The sequence below is a fragment of the Limanda limanda genome, chromosome 12 (genome assembly GCF_963576545.1).
Source record: "Limanda limanda chromosome 12, fLimLim1.1, whole genome shotgun sequence".
Taxonomy (NCBI): Eukaryota; Metazoa; Chordata; class Actinopteri; order Pleuronectiformes; family Pleuronectidae; genus Limanda; species Limanda limanda.
The window spans coordinates 21,285,509-21,303,585 of NC_083647.1; the positions used below are offsets into that span (position 1 = coordinate 21,285,509).

General features: G+C 41.2%; 2 protein-coding genes across 2 annotated transcripts; both read right to left on the bottom strand.

Annotated features, from left to right (window-relative positions):
* Positions 1–1,549: 1,549 nt before the first annotated feature.
* Positions 1,550–8,657, bottom strand: kif3cb (kinesin family member 3Cb). The gene is made up of 8 exons (XM_061082171.1): positions 7,257–8,657; positions 7,049–7,150; positions 6,350–6,472; positions 5,975–6,093; positions 5,317–5,433; positions 4,346–4,460; positions 2,374–2,552; positions 1,550–1,700 (listed from the first exon to the last, which is right to left on the bottom strand). Exons 1-8 carry the CDS (start codon positions 8,655–8,657, stop codon positions 1,550–1,552), a joined length of 2,307 nt encoding a protein of 768 aa, XP_060938154.1.
* Positions 8,658–9,130: 473 nt separating this feature from the next.
* On the bottom strand, positions 9,131–16,940 carry hadhab (hydroxyacyl-CoA dehydrogenase trifunctional multienzyme complex subunit alpha b). Its single transcript, XM_061082261.1, has 20 exons — positions 16,810–16,940; positions 15,558–15,599; positions 15,377–15,447; positions 15,161–15,294; positions 14,855–14,993; positions 14,626–14,745; positions 13,289–13,391; positions 13,060–13,182; positions 12,839–12,957; positions 12,504–12,560; positions 12,302–12,411; positions 12,051–12,185; positions 11,508–11,679; positions 11,327–11,413; positions 11,088–11,228; positions 10,889–10,957; positions 10,588–10,783; positions 10,352–10,466; positions 10,050–10,195; positions 9,131–9,914 (listed from the first exon to the last, which is right to left on the bottom strand). The coding sequence occupies exons 1-20, from the start codon at positions 16,874–16,876 to the stop codon at positions 9,769–9,771; spliced, it is 2,292 nt and encodes a 763-aa protein (XP_060938244.1). The 5' UTR covers positions 16,877–16,940; the 3' UTR covers positions 9,131–9,768.
* Between the last annotated feature and the right edge of the window lie 1,137 nt (positions 16,941–18,077).

Sequence of the window (18,077 nt, forward strand, 5' to 3'; positions counted from 1 at the left end):
GTCGTGCAAACTGGACAAACTAAAAACCTTTTGAGTTTTTATGACAACTGAAGTTTAACACATGTTCTTTTTCATGTTTGAAGGGTGACGGGTATTCAGCTGCAATGTGCAACTTCACCACTAGATGTCACTGAATTCCACACACTGAACCTTTAAATACACTTTCGGTTTGTTCAGCAGATGAAGCTGCTGGAAAACAAATAAGTCCCACATACGGTAAACAGATCAGCCTGAAATAAATCACTCCTGTTTTATCAGCTTTCTAACAGCTTAATTTAAATAGAGATGGTAGTGATAATAATAATATATAAAATCATTGTGACCTGGGTGATTGTTTTTTTTCTTTGTAGAAAAAAGATGCAGACAGAATACATGAATTATCCAAACTATAGCATCTAAGGTGAGAGTCTATTAATGTTGAGTGAACATTTTAACAACAATTCATCAAGCATTGTTTCACTAAACAATGGTGGCCCTCAAACTTTAAGGGCCCAGATCATGCTCCATTGTCTGCAAAAACATGAAATGAAATCAAGTCGTGAAAAAATCTCCCAAGCTTGGAAGTTTGATCTGTGCTATTCAGGTAGACCAGTAGAAACTAGACCAAAGCCCAACATCCACCCATCTAGTATATCTACAGTTTTTTCTTTGAGGATGGCAGGGAGAGCTGGAGCCAATCCCATCGGTGCGAGAGGTGGGATTCAGGCCACCAGCGTATCGCAAGGTCAACATAAAGAGACTAACAACCATACGCATTCACACCTACGATCAATTAAGAGTCTTCAATTAACCTCACACCCAGGGAAGTATTGGGGGGGAAAGACGTACCTGGAGAAAACCACACACAACCACCAGGGAGAACATGCAAACTCCAGAAAGACCTCAGCCAAACCTGGATTCGAACCACGCCCCCCCCAAAAGCCTAACAGTCCTTTTAGATTCAGTCAAGTTGCGCTAAATTCCAACCACTCATAGATATAAGTTCCCTAAATGTGCCTGTTTTTTTTTCCCATCAAGATCCATTAATTCATCTTAAGGAAAATGGTGAAAATGTAAAAAAATAACAAATTAAAACGCCCTATCTTACAAGGTTAAAGAAAGTGACAAATTAAATCCTAGATCTGTGCTCTGATCCAGATCTGAACCACAATTTAATGGGTTCTTCCCCAACACATACTCCATCCTTCCACTAAGTTTTGTGGAAATCCGTCAAGTTGTTTTTTGCATAATCTTGCATAAATACAAACAACCACACAGACAGGGGTGAAAACATAACCTGCCTATCAGAAGGGAAAAGCCAGCGAACAGATTCATCCTCTGCATTCATGTGTCAGACATTCTTTTGGATTTAAGGGATCTCTCCGGTTATGTTGAATACGTGCTGTCTAAAATCATTCTCACTCAAAAGTAAAGACAGGAAATCAAGGCCTAACATTCCCCCTCACACCTCTCCTTAACGCCCCTGGAGAACCTGGTGCCACCCTGAGCTCAGGTCAGTCCAGCAATACAGATCTATGGACACATATCACAATCAGAATCAGAATCAGAATCAGGGGCTTGTGTGAACCGGCTCGTCCTGTGAGAGAAAGGCAGCAGAGGAAGGTCTCCGTCTGTGAGCGGGAGAGAAGCTCTGAGACGCTGACGTCAGAGCGCTGGAGGAGGACGAAGAGGTGACAGATGCTGCTTGTGGTGCTTGATACCTGGAGACCATAAAAACACAAATTGACATTGGTAAAGATCCAACATGTTTGGGAGGAAAGTGCAGTTTGAGGCATGACTGAAAAACCTGATACAACTCTAAACAATTCTTCACAGAACTCATAGTATATTATATTATCTATTGTATAGTCAAATACTTATATTTATAACTCTACTATATATCATATCATATTATATCATACTCTCTGTATATTCTTTGTATATATAAGTCTATATACACATATTTATACATGTGTACATGTTATTATTATTATTATATTTATTATTATGATATATACTGTTGCGGCTGCCATTACTATATACTGCTATTGTATTGGTATAATTACTATCATATATAAATATATATTATGTTATATTATATACTATATATACTGTACTATTTTTATATACTGTGTAACAATAACATTACCATCATATCATCAGTACTACTACCATCATCTTGCCACTGCACCTTATCGACCTATTTATCTTGTGTTTCTGTTTTTATTCTTTCTACCTCAATATTTTTAATTTTATTCTATTGTATTGTATTTTATTGTATTCAAATATACCGGCTGCTATGACGACTTAATTTCCCTTCGGGGATGAATAAAGTAATCTATCTATCTATCTATCAAATGTTAAAACATCTGCCTTTCTCAGCCATTCTCTCACCAGGATTGGGACTTCCTGACCCTCGAGGATGAAGCCCTCCTCTCTCTAACCGGAACATTCAGCACGAGATCCCCCAGCAGCCTCGGAGAGAAGGCCCTCTCCAGGTGAGCGCCGTTAAGGTTCAGGGCGAACATGGTCGGTGGAGACATGTCTAACTCCAGCAGCATGATGTTCTCAGCCTGTAGGAGGAGATAACAGTGGAGTTACAGAGTTGTTTCCTGCTATGATCTCCCAACTGCTATGTAAACATTTGATTGCTTCTATTTGATGGATCAATTATTTATCTGTCCCAGGAGGGAAACAATCACACAGCAACAAAACAAACGTTAACGGATATAACAGACACGTAAGGCAAATTTATGCCTCTCCGTTTTTTCTTTTACGGACAGATAAGACCGCCCTATCCGTCGTGAAACGCCCTCTCCGAGTGCTTCGGACAGCTTTTCGTACATGTCTGATTTTTCTAACTATCCGTCTTCATGTTGGAGACCCGTTTCCATTTCTATCATGACACTGTTTCTATAATACCGTCAGGTTAGAAGCAAACACTGGATAGTAGTAGTTAGTGCCGGGAGTCCCTGCTGACTGTGTGTGGAAGATGGGGGGGAGCTAGCTCCGTGTAGCTTCTAGCTACATGTAGCCTCAAGCAGATTCAAGCTGTGGAATCAGCAACACAGTTCGGAAACAAGACCGGGGAACCGCTGCGCTAAGAAACGATTACATCAGCATATTGACCCGCTGGGTGTCACTTTATTTAGTTCTGTTAGTTGCCATGGTTCAGTGTGTGGGACGCAAGCTAACATGTAAACAGAGACACGTGGACTTCTTCTTCCCAAATGGGGTAGGCTTCTCTGAGCTCGTCTTCCGTTGCGCCACCTATGGGTTTGGCGGGGAATTGTTTTTAGACGGATAGTCGTCGGAGAAGTAAAAATCAAAAAGACTCTTTGTCCCCCGCTGAGACCTCTCCGAGAAACGGATACGTAGAAGTATATAAGAGCCTTTACATTGCACCTTTAAGCAGTTCTGGACTGACAGAGGTAAACATTTGATCCAGACATCCTGGACATCCTCCTTTTTGTGCGTGTTTTAAAACTTAAGAGCTTGAGGAGTATTAAAGTATTAAAGGATATTTTTGATTAGTTTTTGCTAATAGAGGGGAACAATTACGTAGACTAGATAGGAACAGTTTTAAATGAGGATGCTTCTTATCACCGACAATGATCCTCACCATAACAGTGTCTCTGTAATAAATTAAATCCCACAGTTTACTGGTTGTTGTTACTGTTTGTCTAACAGTATTTTTCTGGGCTTCAGTAGCGTTTCCCAAACACCACATGATGAACACTTTCAATAAAAGCACAATAAATTGCTGTAAATGTGAATTCAATATAGACTCAACCGATTAAAAAACTCAAGCAAGCAATTTAGACTCTTCCATGGGTTCCAGCTCTTTTGGTTATTGAGTTAATCAACTAAATCTCTTGGGTCTATTATGAAACATCTTCAGCAAATGCCAAGTTTAATTATATATATTTAAAAATAACAGTCTCCATGTCGGCTCAATCTTAATTTATACACTCAGAACAATGTAACATGGAACAAAGCATGAGCACATTCTTCATTTGAGTTTCAAATTCTGTTATTAAAATGCACATCATGCTGAATTGTGTTATTATATTGTTATTGTGTATGAGGTGTTGCACAGATAGGTTATACATTTCAGTACAATGCTATTAATTTGCTATTATTTCAGTTCTGCCTTTTATTTGAGAACTTACAGAACCTGCTCTACACTGATCTCTACACATATTCACTGCAACAAGTTAGGCTGTGATTGGTCACCATGGCTACAAGCATCGTCACATCATCAAGCAAAGAGGGCGTCTTTGAACATTAATAATATGAAGCGTAGGATCAATATTTCCCAAGCTGTACTTTTCCCAGCTGTCCTCTTGAATATCTGAGCACTGACCTGGTATCTCGACGGGGCCCCAGTTGCCGTGGCAACAGCCATCTGTGCATATTGGCTTATTGGCCTCTTGTATCCCACGGCCGACAGAGGACGTCTCTTGATCCGAATTGGTGCACTAGAGAAAAAAAGACAGAGGAGCAGAAGGGTCCGGGTTCAGTTACATCCACTTAGAGTTCGTTCAGCAGGTGAAATGGAAGCTGCTGGAAAACAGAAAGTCCCACAACCGTCAACTGATAATCAAAATAAATCACTCCTGTTTTATCAGCTTATAACAGTTTAATTAAAATAGACAAAATAATAATAATAATAATATATCAAATCAATGCGGCCAGGGTGACTGATTTCCTTTGTAGGAGAAAGATGCAGACAGAATACATGAATTATTCAAACTATAGAATCTCCTTCAATTTTAAACTCCTTTGGGATGGAAAAGGTTTGATTTTGTCACCCACTAGTGGTCAAATGTTACCACTACGTAAACATTTTTTGAAAGATGCTATGATCACATGAAAATTAGAGCCTGACCAATATAATAATTTCTAATAACATATACAAAATATATTTTACAGGATATCTCATGCAGAAAAGATGTAGATTTATGTTTACATTTTAAGACTAAATATTGGCATCTGGAAGCAAAACAAAAAAAGCTTTTCCAACTCTGTTATATCATTGCTCTGTAATTTATTGAAGGTCTTATAGTGAAGGTAACTTTTCTTCAGAGAGTCATGCCTTCTTATATTTAAGATATATTATATTTTACCCTAACCCTACATTACTGGATTTTGTATAAAATCTTCATTTAATATAGACATAGTTAACTCCTGATAATAAGGTCAGAATAAAACAAAATGTGTTTCATCCTCAATTATAACAACTAAAGTAATAGAATGTTTGCACCCTTGACTTAACACCTCACAACTGTTGTGCATTATGGTCTGTTTAGATGACTGATGAATGGATTCACTGACCTCTCTGGTGGAAGCACCGGCCTGAGTCTCCACTGGTCCTCCTCACCGTCAAAGTGCAGCCGTTTAATGATCTTGTTCTTTTCTTCAGGAGGTATAAAATTCTCTATCAAGAGATATCTGCAAAATGCACCAAAGGAATGAGTTCAACCGCAGTATTTCATTCATACCACAACAACATACATTGAAAAGTATCGACAGAGTTATACACATAGAATTGAGATTAGTGTTAACAAATCAGATTTATTGTTTTATTGCCTCACTGCCCTATAAATAAATAAGCTGTTAAGACTTGAGTAGTTTACAGTTTAAAGTTTTATGGAGCCCTCACGGTTTTATTGCTCACTCGTTTTGATGAGGTAAAAATCTCTCACTCATGGTAGTTTAAAAAATATATTTTAGTGTAAAGTAGAAATATATTTTAAAAGGTTTTAATTATTTCAACTAATTTTTAATGATTTGTGAAATAATAATCATAGTAAAAGCAGGGTGACATTTAATGCAACAACCAATAAAATTAAATAAAACCTACATGTAATGATCCAATGTGGCCATGATTAAACAGTATTGATCGAAAGTTTCTCGGTAAAAATAAAACTACACAATCTGTAGTATTGTACATGTATCTGTGTGTATTCAGTGATGCAGGTAGTGTACTTACTTGTACTTGAGTTCCCTGGTGAGCTCGGTCTGTGTCTGTTCAAGCTCCTGTCGGGTCATGACGTGTTCATCGATGACGTCTTTGATCTCTCCCTTCACCAGCTGTAGTTTGGCGTAGATCTGTCCAGAGCAGAGTCGTATCAGAGACGTTAACACATGTTTTCATGGAAATGGCCTAAATCGATAGTTAACCTCTTACTGAAACTAACTTAGCCATTGGAGGAGACACACAGTAACAAGGAATTGAATTATTTCCTAAACATCAGAAAATAGATATCTCCGTTTAGAGAAACCTGGAGCCACACGAGCCACCTCCCTTATGACGTCTCCTCACGTGCAAATACGATTAACTGCTCCTGTGAGTGAGTCATCCTACCCTCCTCAGCTTCTTTGTCTTCAGTTCCACCTCCTGCTGCATGGAGGAGAAGGTCTCCTTCATTTCCACCGTCTCCTCGTCCTGTAGCATCATCTGCTGCTGCATCTCTCGCTCGCTCCTTATCTGCGAAAATCACGGGGCAAACCTTCAGCTTAGTTGGAATTCAATACAAAGAGGGAAACCTTACAAATGGTCAGGTTTCCAATGTGGGAAAAAAGTTCATATAAATGACCTGTTCTGGCAAAAATGGTTTCAAAGGTCCTATGCTTTAATATGAATGTATTGTTCACAACTCTCTATCTTGGGAATATGCCAGATGGGTTGAGTAAAGCTGATATATACCTACTTAGGGTCTTGCTGGCGGCAAGTAAAAAGGCCATCACAAAATGTTGGCTCCAGAAAAACGCTCCCACTACAGACTCTTTTGTTAATATTGTAAAACAACTACATGTTCTAGAGCAAATGACTTATTCAGTCAGACTCCAAAAAGACTTATGTGAAAAACGAAGGCAGAAATGGCAAGCCAACTTGGCCAATGAGTGAGACTGTATGCACGTACTGGGTTTGATACTTTGTCTTTAGGATTTATTGATCACCCCTGGACCTTGAATTTGGGTAATTGTTCAATGTTTTGTATTTGTCTTTTGTTCTCCCTGTACTAAAAGATGAAAATGATCTATAAATTAAAAAAAAAATTACCTGTTCTGCAATTAGTTGCCTCTTCAACTCGAGCGTCCTCTGTTGTTCATTGGTGTGATCGATTATCGTCTTTCCTCCGACTAACAGTTTGCTCTCCATAGTCTGCGAACAAAGAACATGAGATCAATTATTTATGCATCTTTTCATTGTTCCTACAATAACCAGACATTGGTGCTTTGATAACGAGATGTGTAATCTTTACCAGTACCTTGTATTTCTCGATGATCTTCTGCAGAGCGTCCTGGTCCCACTGCATGTCCTCCACACTCTTCCTGTGCTCGCTCAGGGGCCTCAGCCTCTCGCTGCCCCCCTGGTAGATCAGTCTCCTGGGGCAGTCCTCGCCCTGTTTCAGGTAAAGTCTCCCGTCTGGTTCCCCCTGAAGGGCCCTCAAAACCTCCGCCTCCCTCTCTGTGAGCATCTCCTCCTCCATGCCTCCCATGCTTCTGCTCAGCCTTTTGCTATTCCTCCTGATCCTCCTCCTCTCCTTTGCGAGCATCCCTTGCTTCTCCAGCTGCGCCTTCAAGCGGGCGATCTCCTCCTGGTACTCCCTCAGCAGGGCGTCTTTGGGGTCCTCGTTGATCCGGGGTTTGTTCTTGATGTTCTTGGCCCTGCTGGCGTACCTGAGCGTGGCCAGGGACTCTTCGAAGTTCTTGTGCGAAGGCCCCACGGTTGCGATCATGACCGTTTTGGCGTTGCCCCCCAGCGAGTCCTGGAGCAGCCGGGTGAGCTTGGAGTCCCTGTAGGGGATGTGGGTGCTCTTCCCGTCCACCAGAGCCGTGATGACGTTCCCCAGGGCCGACAGAGACAGGTTGATCTTGGTTGCCTCCTTCAGCCGCTTCCCTTTGGCGCCCGTCTTGCTCTGGCGCTCGCTGCCAGCCAGGTCGACCATGTTCAGCTTCCCGACTCGGATGTGGTCCTCGCCGTCGGGCCCCACCTCGCTGCACTCCACGGTGATGAGGAAGATGGCGTGGGACCTGGAGCTGCGTTCGTTCATGTTGGTGAACCCCACGGACCTGGACTGGTTGCCCAGGTTCATGACGTGTTCGATCTCCGTGGCGTTCTTGGTCACCACCGAGGACAGGTCTTTCACGTAGATGCCAAAGTCGGGGCTTTCCTTGAGCTCCAGCTTCCTGTTGTTGTCTTTGAACAGCAGGTCCCGGATCTCCTCCTGGTAGATCTCCAGGTAGGATGACCTCACCAGGTACTTCTGGTTCTGGGTCCTGGAGATGTGGGTGAAGATGTGCTGGAACGACGTGGGTATCACCCCTCTGCCCTCCGGGTCCCTTACCACCCCTTGCATGGTGTGAGTCTTACCTGTCCCTGTCTGTCCATAGGCAAATATGGTCCCGTTGAAGCCCAGGACCACGGACTCCACCAGGGGTCTCACCGCGTCGTCATAGATGTCGCTCTGCGTGGAGTCCCACCCATGTACGGAATCGAACGTGAACACCTTCCTGGGCTCCTCGGGTGGCGCCCTCGGGTTCCTGATGGTGATCTGTCCCAGTTTGTCATCCACCTCCAGGATGTTGTCGCACCCCGCCTCTCTGGTGCCGAAGGGCCGGCAGCGCACCACCACCCGCACCGACTCGCACTGTTTGGCCTTAGACATTTTTTATATTTATCTTTTTTTTTTTTTTTTTTTAAGTTAGATGACGAAAACAAACGCACCTTGTCTCACCGCGTTAGAATAAAAACAAGCCTCTGTCCCATGTGAGGTCCACCGCAGCACCGCGCCGCCACGCACATCCCGCACCCTGCACCGCATCCTCCGCCCTGAGCATCTCCCACCGAGGGATGCAAGTCACAGGATGTTTAGAATGAAAAAAAGGAAAAGATGCTGTTCCTGCTGCTGCTGCTTCCCCCCCACCCAGCCCACACCGCCTCCCCCGGCTGGTACACACCCTGCTCTGCGGACAATGGGAATCAGACATGTGACCTGCGCGACGAATTGGATTCGAGCTCTCCCAACACATATGGTCTCATCCTGTGACACTGATAAATAACCCTATACATTTTTTTTTTTTTTTTTATAAAAAGCACCTGAACGCACCTTAAAATATCAAAATAAACATGACACAAATATGGTTCATTAACAAAAGATTTATTTTTTTACATCACCATTCAAAAAAGGCCAGAAATATATTTTAATGTACACAGAGAAAAAGACACTTGCTGAAACTGGTACACATTCATTACTAATGTATTTTCCAATAGGAGAATATTTGTTTTTTATTTATTTTTGCCTCCATAGTGTCTTTACATACGCAGTGTGTGTGAATAATTAGGCTCCTCCTCCATCTATACACCATTACGTAAATCAATAATGTTAAAGAATACAAAAGCATCAATTTCTGCCGATATGGAACACAGTGGCCAGTCTATTAGGTACAGGTAGATACAACTAATAGTCCTGCAAACAGAGTTATTATAGAAGGTGTTTATTAATCTGTAGGATCATTTTGGAGGCTTTTTATAACTCTTTATAGACTTATATCAGCTAAATAACAAAAACACATCTATTTTACTGCAACACAGCAACAAAATGATCCCAGATGAGAACCCTTTCTACATCTTATAACCTTCATGACATCAGTCTTAGCTACCTGTACCTAATAAACTGGCCACTGTGGGAACTTTCAGAATGCTGGCCTCCACTCAATGGGATCAAATGTAGGCATTATTATTGTTATTAAGCGCTACTGGCACACGTGGCGAGTCGGTCACTTGTGAAACCTCTTGCTGGGATCGTTTGCATGATCCAGTAAAAGTTGGCATGGAGTGAAGTGGTTTCCGTACACGGCCTCGTACTTTCTCATCTTCTCCACCAGCTTGTCGGCCCCGAATGAGTCCACGAAACGGAAAGGTCCTGGAAGCAGGAAGAAATATTATTAGATATCAGATAGAATATGATTCTAGGAGACTCATTACTGTAGGTGATGCTCTTTTCATAGACATATATTGAGCAAGTTGCTCAGAATCATGATTTAAGTTGAAGTCTGACCTCCGAGACAAGGAGGGAATCCCAGTCCGAACACGGCCCCAATGTCTCCTTCCAGAGGGCCGTTCAAAATGCCCTCTTGCAAACACAGCACGGCCTCATTGACGAATCGAGAAACAAGCCTGTACTGCACATCAGAGTCCGATGAACTGTAAGAAACAAGTATTTCAATGATTTAAACAAGTGAAAAATAAACAATGTAATAGTTTAAAAGCTTAAAGGGTTTTGTATCCTTTTAAAATTAAACCTTTATTAGGCACAACTGGAACAATATATTAAGTTTGAAGTCTGCTACTTCCACTTACACAGCAGGATTTGGTGTTAGCCTGAACTTCTCAAGGATCTCTCCAATATCTGGGTTGACCTCTTTGACTTTGAGTCCTGGCTGGTAGACGTAGCAGCCCTTCCCCGCCTTGCGGCCTTGAGTGGATAAAACAAGCGAGGATTAAACATTCATACATTGCATGCTCACATAAATTAACAGGGAAGTTCTTCATCCAACTAAAAGCAGACCACAGTCCTTCACTGTGACCAGCCATACCATTGAATCCCATCTCCACCATGGTCTTCAGAACCTCCACGTTTCCACCTCCAAAGCGAGAGCCAAAGGCTTTGCCCAGATCCTCCGCCACATGGGCGGCTACGTCGATACCGACTTCATCGGCCAGCGTGGCTGCACCCACCGGGAACCCAAAGCTCGTGGTGAGCCCATCCAACTTCTTGGGGTCAACCCCTTCCTGTGAGTGCAAAATGGATACATGAGTACTGTGTGTAAAAGAGCTTTCATTTGTAATGAGTAGGATTTCATCTTATCACATAAGAATCTACAGATTGTGGTTTACCTGAAGTACTCGTACAGCTTCCGCCAGCATTGGAGCCAAACACCTTGTGGTATAGAATCCAGGTCCATCCTGCAAAGATATTAGTGTGATATATTACTGCAGCAGCTCACATGTGAAGCATTGTGGAAATTAATGCTGAACTTTCATTTCCAGCCACTTCATTGTTGCATTTGCCAGGGAGGTATTGTTTTCAACTCACCCCAACAACGATGATGACTTTGCCCTGCTTCAGGCCGACGGCCACAGCCGAGGCGATGGTGTCCTGTGACGTCTGATCAGTGCTGATAATCTCAAGGAGCTGCATCTTGTCGACTGGAGAGAAGTAGTGCATTCCAATCACCTAGAGATAAAACAACATTCAGTATCATTGCTTTTTTGAAATTTAATTTAGTTTAATTTAATGCAGATATTTAAATTACATGGCTCCCAAGTTCAAACCTTGTCTGGCCTCTTGCTGGCTGCAGCGATATCCTTGATGGGCAGAGCGGACGTATTGCTGGCAAAGATGCAGTTAGGGGAGGTGACCTGCAGGCAAATGTTTGTTAGCTCAAAGTCGCACTCATTTAACGATTAGGTGTTGTATGAAAAGCCGACTCAGCATCTTTTCAGTGACACTTACAGCCTCCACCTCCTTCAGGACTGCGTGCTTGATCTTAATGTCTTCAAACACAGCTTCAATAACCATGTCTGCATGTTCAAAGCCACTGTAGTCCAGCTTGCCGGTCAGGCCGGACAATATGGAGTCTCTCTGGAACGACGTGATGTTCCTTTTCCTGGTCTTGTCATTGAGCCTGGAAAGGAATGAAATTCAAATAACTATGGGGGTTTTCAAGTGACCTGCCATTTTGGTTCATGTAGGTGAAATATAATACATTCATATCACAGGTAATGCTATGAAACAGCTGCGCAAATCAACAATACATGACAACTAGAGCCTGACCAATTCATTAGTTGGTTGATAAAAAAAGTATATTAAATCTATACTATTTTCAAGAGGTTGTATTTGTATTTTTCTTTTCATTTACAATATTTTTTATAATTAAACTGTAAAATATCAAGCCTCAATTACAGGTCTTTGTCATAAAGGTTTGATAACGACAAATTGTTCAAATATATAGATAGAAAAAATGTGTGATGTGATAATTGCTGTGTGAAAACCAACCCTTTGTAAACCTGCTGCTCTCCTCTGGCCAGTCCAGCCACTGTGGTGTCCTTCAGGATTGTGTGCACACCTTTGTCCACCGTCACCTGAGCGATACCTGCTCCCATCAGACCTGCTCCCAAGATGGCAAGAGTCCTAATGGGGAAAAACCGAGACACACAAAAAGAAAAGGAGAAGTAGATACCTGTTTAATATCACAATGTCAACTTGATTGTCCAACATCACACACAAGCTCTGTAACACACACTTACTTCACTTCTTTTTGGGGAGTTCCAAATCGGTTCTTCTTGCACGCAACTTGACCGTGGTAGAGACCAATCAGGGCGCCTGATTCCGGGGTTCTTGCCAACTGCCCGAAATTCTGTGACAACCATGGAAATTTGTGTTATTCACTAACACAATGAGCTACTGTAAATACTAAATTTGAAAGTGGTATAGAACAACAAACCTTACCTGAGACTCTGCTAAGTATCCAGCAACCGGACCTTGTTCAACTCCAGTTTTCACAGACTGACGGGAGAAGCAGCAACAAACAACAGTTATATTGCAAGTCATGTTAAAACTAAAGCACATTTCAAATGAGAGAAGAGAGTATTCTACAGTATTTACAAAACCAGTGATTTTCATCTGACAAGTGAATGATCACACTGACACTCACATCCTCTCCCACACTACAATAAAATAAATTTGCTCTCCATAATTCAGCCTTTTAAATCAGGCTAATGTCTTAAATTTCTCCCATCCTGATGTTCAAATATAGGTGTTGCCTAGAAGGAGTTTGTACTTACATCAATGATCTGTAGGGGTGCTGGATACAGTCCCTTGCTCTGCTTCATAACTTTTCCGTGGACGGTTTTGTAAATTTGATTCCGCACAAACCCAAAGCCCATGATGTAGTCTTGAACTTCTGTGGGCAAAATAACATCAACTCTTAAATAAAGTTATTCTTCCACCTACAGAATTAAATACATTCAAGTGACAAAAGAAATTCAAATGCAACACAACTGACTCTGCATCGTGCCCTTCTCTTTGTGAAGATTGATTTTCTTGTTGACAATTCCTCTGGCACATTCGATGGCAACTTCCTCCAGGTAGTCGATCGTTCTTTCCTCTGGACTCTTTAGCCCAGGTCCTAGAATACAAGCAGAGATTATAACATTAATCATAATGCTGGTGCTTAAACTTTAAAAGTACCTATTTGAAACAGCACAGTCTTTTTTAATTGTATGTTTTTTTACCTAGAGGGTCTACAAGATGGTCGACCAGCCCCATCTTCTTGGCTTTATCTGCTCGGATATTTCTTCCTGTTAGCATCATGTCAAAGGCACTGGGTAGACCGACCTAATGACAATAACAAGAAAACAAACATGAAACGTGAACTGACCCTTCATGAATATAGACAGTTTAGTGCTGTGTATAGATGCACTAATATGAATTATATTTTTAGTTAGGAACACAAGTTATACTGAAGTCAGTTGAACTAATGACTGTTGAGAAGAGGACAGAGTGGACATAGACAAAGTGAAGCGAGGGGAAATAATCTGTTTGCAGGGTCGTGTAAACATCCTAAACCAATTATGAGCATTAGCCAGATTATACTGCATTATGGCTGAGCCTTTTCAGGCCTGTGCTCATACAATGTACCACTAAATGTGTTCACAAGCCATGCTCTGCATCATCCTCCAAACTGTGTGAAGGCATGAAAGAAAAAAAGCAGCGATCTATTGATACTTAAAACCTATTTCTGATCTATTAGAGCTTTTTAAATTTAGAATCATTTGATCTTCATGTCTCTTTATTTATTCATTAACCACTTCACAAAAGTGCCACAATGGTGTTAGAGTCTTGAACTGGCTCTTATGCAAAGCTCTCAAGTCACTTCCCATAGATTTTTGTGTAAAAAGAAAAAAAAGGCAGAGGCAGCTCAAACAATAGCAGAGCGCGTGATTCTAGAAGCCCCGGGGCAACATGAATATATGCATTTAGGTCATTAGCTGTCTTTCCACCTCTGTTTTGCTACTGTTTCATAAACCCAGCGGGTTTGTTCACCGAGTCAAACTCTTTCCCTTGTTTTCCCCCCTCTTCAGATCCACTCTGCAAGACTGTCTGCCTACATGGCACCTCTGGAAGGTCATTTCCAGTGCAAGCTGTGCTCTCAGATCAGCTCCACTGTCAGGAGAGAAAATACTAACAAAGAGGAGCCTTGCACACAGACCCCTCTCCCCCTCTGGAATCCAACAAAAGTGCTGCAGCCACAGATAATCTAAATCCTTGTGTGCAGTTTTTAGACTTCATAACAAAGCAAGTGTTTGAGGCACTGCGATTACAATTTGAAGAATATAGCATTCTCCAGGAGGCACACACAATATATTTTGGCACACACAATATATTTTTGCAAGTGCTGGGTAAAAGTTGCACGAGAAACAAATGTCTTTTGTTAGGGTTACTGAGGCTGACAATCTGTGGTTGAAATGTAATATCTATGTAGAAGTTAAAGGACAAAGAGGAAGAAAAAGAGCAGTGCACTTATATGCTTCAAATTGAGAGAAAATATGAATAGAACTTCTGCACTTACCATTTTGGGGAGTCTCTGCGTACCGCCAGCTCCGGGTAGCAGACCAAGCATGACCTCAGGAGTACCGAGAACTGTTTTCTTGCTCTTTGTTGCAATTCTGTACTGGCAGGCAATGGCAAACTGAAAAGGAAAAATTAGAAAATTAGAAAAGACATTATGATCAATTGTCCTTGTCAAATATTTCCAGTTTAGTAAGAAGTAGCTGTCTGCTGAAAAAGTTATTGTTCACCTCTAAGCCACCGCCCAAGCAGGAGCCATTGATGGCAGCAACAATGGGCTTTGGAGACTTTTCAACCCGCTCGAACATCTGCTGCCCTGCCTGAGAAAGCTTGGTGACCTCTTCTGCGTTGTTGCAGGCCTGGATCATACTGTAACAGAGGTAGAGTGTGTGAAAAGGAATCCGGAGAATGAAAGACATGACAAACCTCTTCGACATTTCATTCAGAAAACTGAAGATCTGAATGTTAAAAGGTGCAAAAGACTATAACTTTGTTTCAGGACATGAATTGAGTCGATAGAAGGAGCTTTGTCTTACTTAATGTCTGCTCCTGCGATGAAGCATCCCGGCTTTGAGGAGATGAGGACAGCACTCTTAACAGCGTCGTTGGCCCACACCTCATCCATTACTTCGGCCATCTCCTTTTGCATTTGGAGTGACAGGGTGTTGACCTAGACAGAGAGGTGACCATTAGAGTTGACTTTTCATTCCAGCAGTAAAAAAATGTCACGTTTACTTTGAATGAGCTCACACCTTGGAGCTCGGGTCGTTGATCCGTACAACAGCGACGTCGTCCTTGACTTCATAGTTCACGTGAGTTCGGGCTAAAAATAGAGGAGAGATAATGTGGAGTGAGAAAGAATTGTGTCACTGAACAGGGTGACCCCTTTTTAATTATTTATTATATAAATATGAATTCTTTTTGGGGAATTACCAAGCATGGCAGGAGCTACGGAGAAGGTGCGGAAGTTATTGCCTGTGGATAAAGAAAAACAAGAATAAACAAAACATTATTATACATTTATAATTTTAACAAGCTTTTAAATAGTTTAATTTAATTTAATTTAAAATGGCCTGTTTTTAATGTTAAGACTGTTATTTCATTGTTGTTTCAAGTTAGAGCTACAGGAAACTGGAATTTCCAAGGGGAGGGGCAGGCACTAAAACAATTTCAAAAAAATGATTGCAATATAATTTTCATCAAAAGCAGTTTCAACTAAAGTCCAATATATATCGATTTATTGCTAATGCATATTCTGTGTGTTTTACCTGTCATGTGAAGGACTTGTGTGTAAAACTCTTTAAATGTTCAATTACTAATTTTCCCTTTTATTATTCAATGTTTCCAAATCTCACGACACAGATTTACTTCCATATGTGCGTTTTGAAAAGTGTTATGCAAGCAAACTATTATAATCCCTGAAATCTATTTATATACACATTTTGATCTTGATGACGTCCAGGCGTCTTTTATAAGACACACAACCTGAAGCACATTTCCAAAGGGATCCAGACTTTCCAACATATTAAACAGGAGGCCCTTACACCTGCATCCAGACAGAAAGTCCTCTCTCACACACACACACACACAAACACACACACACAGACATACACACGAGTATATGAGACTCTCACATATCCTAACCGTGACCTCGAACGCCTGCTATGCAACCCAGTGGAACACGACCCTTCACCTACATTCTCCGCCCACAGCTCAGACAGAGAGTTGCCATCACAGAAGCTAACGAGTGACACACGTCTCCAACACCCTGCTCACACCTGTTTAAACAACCGGGACACTTACACTCAAGAGTAGAAGTAAACACTCTGATTTAAAACTTTTAATTCGAGGCTCCTCTTCACCTGACTGAACCCTACGGGACTCCGTAGCAACCGGCTGGGTTAGCTAGCTAGCACATGTAGCACGTTTGCACTCAAGTTTCATCACTTAAAAAACAAAGTTCCACACTCACACTGTATACTAAACGTTCACCGACATGTATATATGTGTAAAAAACAAAAGGACACTGTTTATCAATGGATTTCCACGTATGGCTGGGTAACATTCCCCGGAAGCTAACAGCTACTCCAACAAGCTAATTACCAACTGCGGCACGTAGCTAATCAAGGACTCTCATTGCCACCCCTACCCGCGGGTTATCTTTATCTCTCTATGCAGCTTGTACCTGTGAGGAGTGCGTATCTCCTCGATGTGAATCCGGAGAGAACACCAAGGGCTCGGGTACTAGCCATCTTGGGAGCGGAGGTCAGTCAGCAGTCGGTGGATGTGAAGCTAGCGGGCTAGCTCGCTGTCAAGTGTGCTGTCAGGAGACTGGGGAGTCCGAGCTACCGCCCACAACCCGGAACAATCGGGACGGATGCTGATTGGCTCCCGTTGGACATTCCCGCACGCCATTGGCTGACTCGGACGACGTCACTGCTCATTAGACGTTCAAGGACAGTAAAATGCTTCTAAATTCCAGCACTTCCTCATCATGACATATGATGAATAATCCCCTTTGTTTTAAATCTAATGTTTCACTCAAATAATTTAAAAGCAGGTTTTCGGGCAATTTTTAAATCTGTTTTAATGTACAGTGAAATAATTACTGGACTAGATGAAAGTAATAGCAGCATGTCACCACAAGGCGGAGGTCGAAATCAAACTCGAACCTGAGAATAGTAATTGCATCAGGTTTCATTTAACTTTCCTTTATTTGACTTTGCATTGAGTTATAAGTCAAGTTTTGGTAAGAAGGAGGCAGATATAGGGCAAATACTTCAAGTATAATTTTATGTCTTTATGTAACTATATGGATTGTATTTATTTTTATTAGCACTTTGCATTATTTAGCTTTTTTTTCTGTAGCAAGTCTCCTTGTAAAATGAACATATGTCACTGTTCCCTCAAATGAAAACAACAAATGATCTAGCCAAAACAAAAAGGAAAATATCCATTGTTCAGTGCAGAATAAGTAAATTTACTCAAGTAAAAGAAACAATATATTAGCATATAATCAGCAATATAGCAATAATAAAGGTATATAAGAAGTTGAGCATGGTAAAGCCCTCGAAAAGCCAATTTATTTGCCTGAATAATAATAATAATAATAATAATAATAATAATGATAATAATAATAATAATAATAATAATCCTTACAATTTCAATAGGGTCTCATCTGACCTTTGATGTCAGTGCTCGGGCCCTAAATATATATAATGATATAATAGTATTATTATTTGTATATCATTGACTATTATCACGTAGGCAGTACTACATATCTCCATTAGCACATATATCTATCTATCTATCTATCTATCTATCTATCTATCTATCTATCTATCTATCTATCTATCTATCTATCTATCTATCTATCTATCTATCTATCTATCTATCTATCTATCTATCTATCTATCTATCTATCTATCTATCTATCTATCTATCTATCTATCT

Excerpts from the sequence above, each read along its gene's own strand:
- kif3cb (XM_061082171.1), bottom strand. The coding sequence starts at position 8,657 with ATGTCTAAGGCCAAACAGTGCGAGTCGGTGCGGGTGGTGGTGCGCTGC. Across the intron at positions 5,434-5,974 it reads ACCAGGGAACTCAAGTACAA|ATATCTCTTGATAGAGAATT; the intron begins GTAAGTACACTA and ends TGCATTTTGCAG. Across the intron at positions 4,461-5,316 it reads CCGGTGCTTCCACCAGAGAG|TGCACCAATTCGGATCAAGA; the intron begins GTCAGTGAATCC and ends TTTTTTCTCTAG.
- hadhab (XM_061082261.1), bottom strand. The coding sequence starts at position 16,876 with ATGGCTAGTACCCGAGCCCTTGGTGTTCTCTCCGGATTCACATCGAGG. Across the intron at positions 14,994-15,160 it reads ATCGCAGGAGCAGACATTAA|TATGATCCAGGCCTGCAACA; the intron begins GTAAGACAAAGC and ends CCTCTGTTACAG. Across the intron at positions 10,784-10,888 it reads AAGCTGTACGAGTACTTCAG|GAAGGGGTTGACCCCAAGAA; the intron begins GTAAACCACAAT and ends TTGCACTCACAG.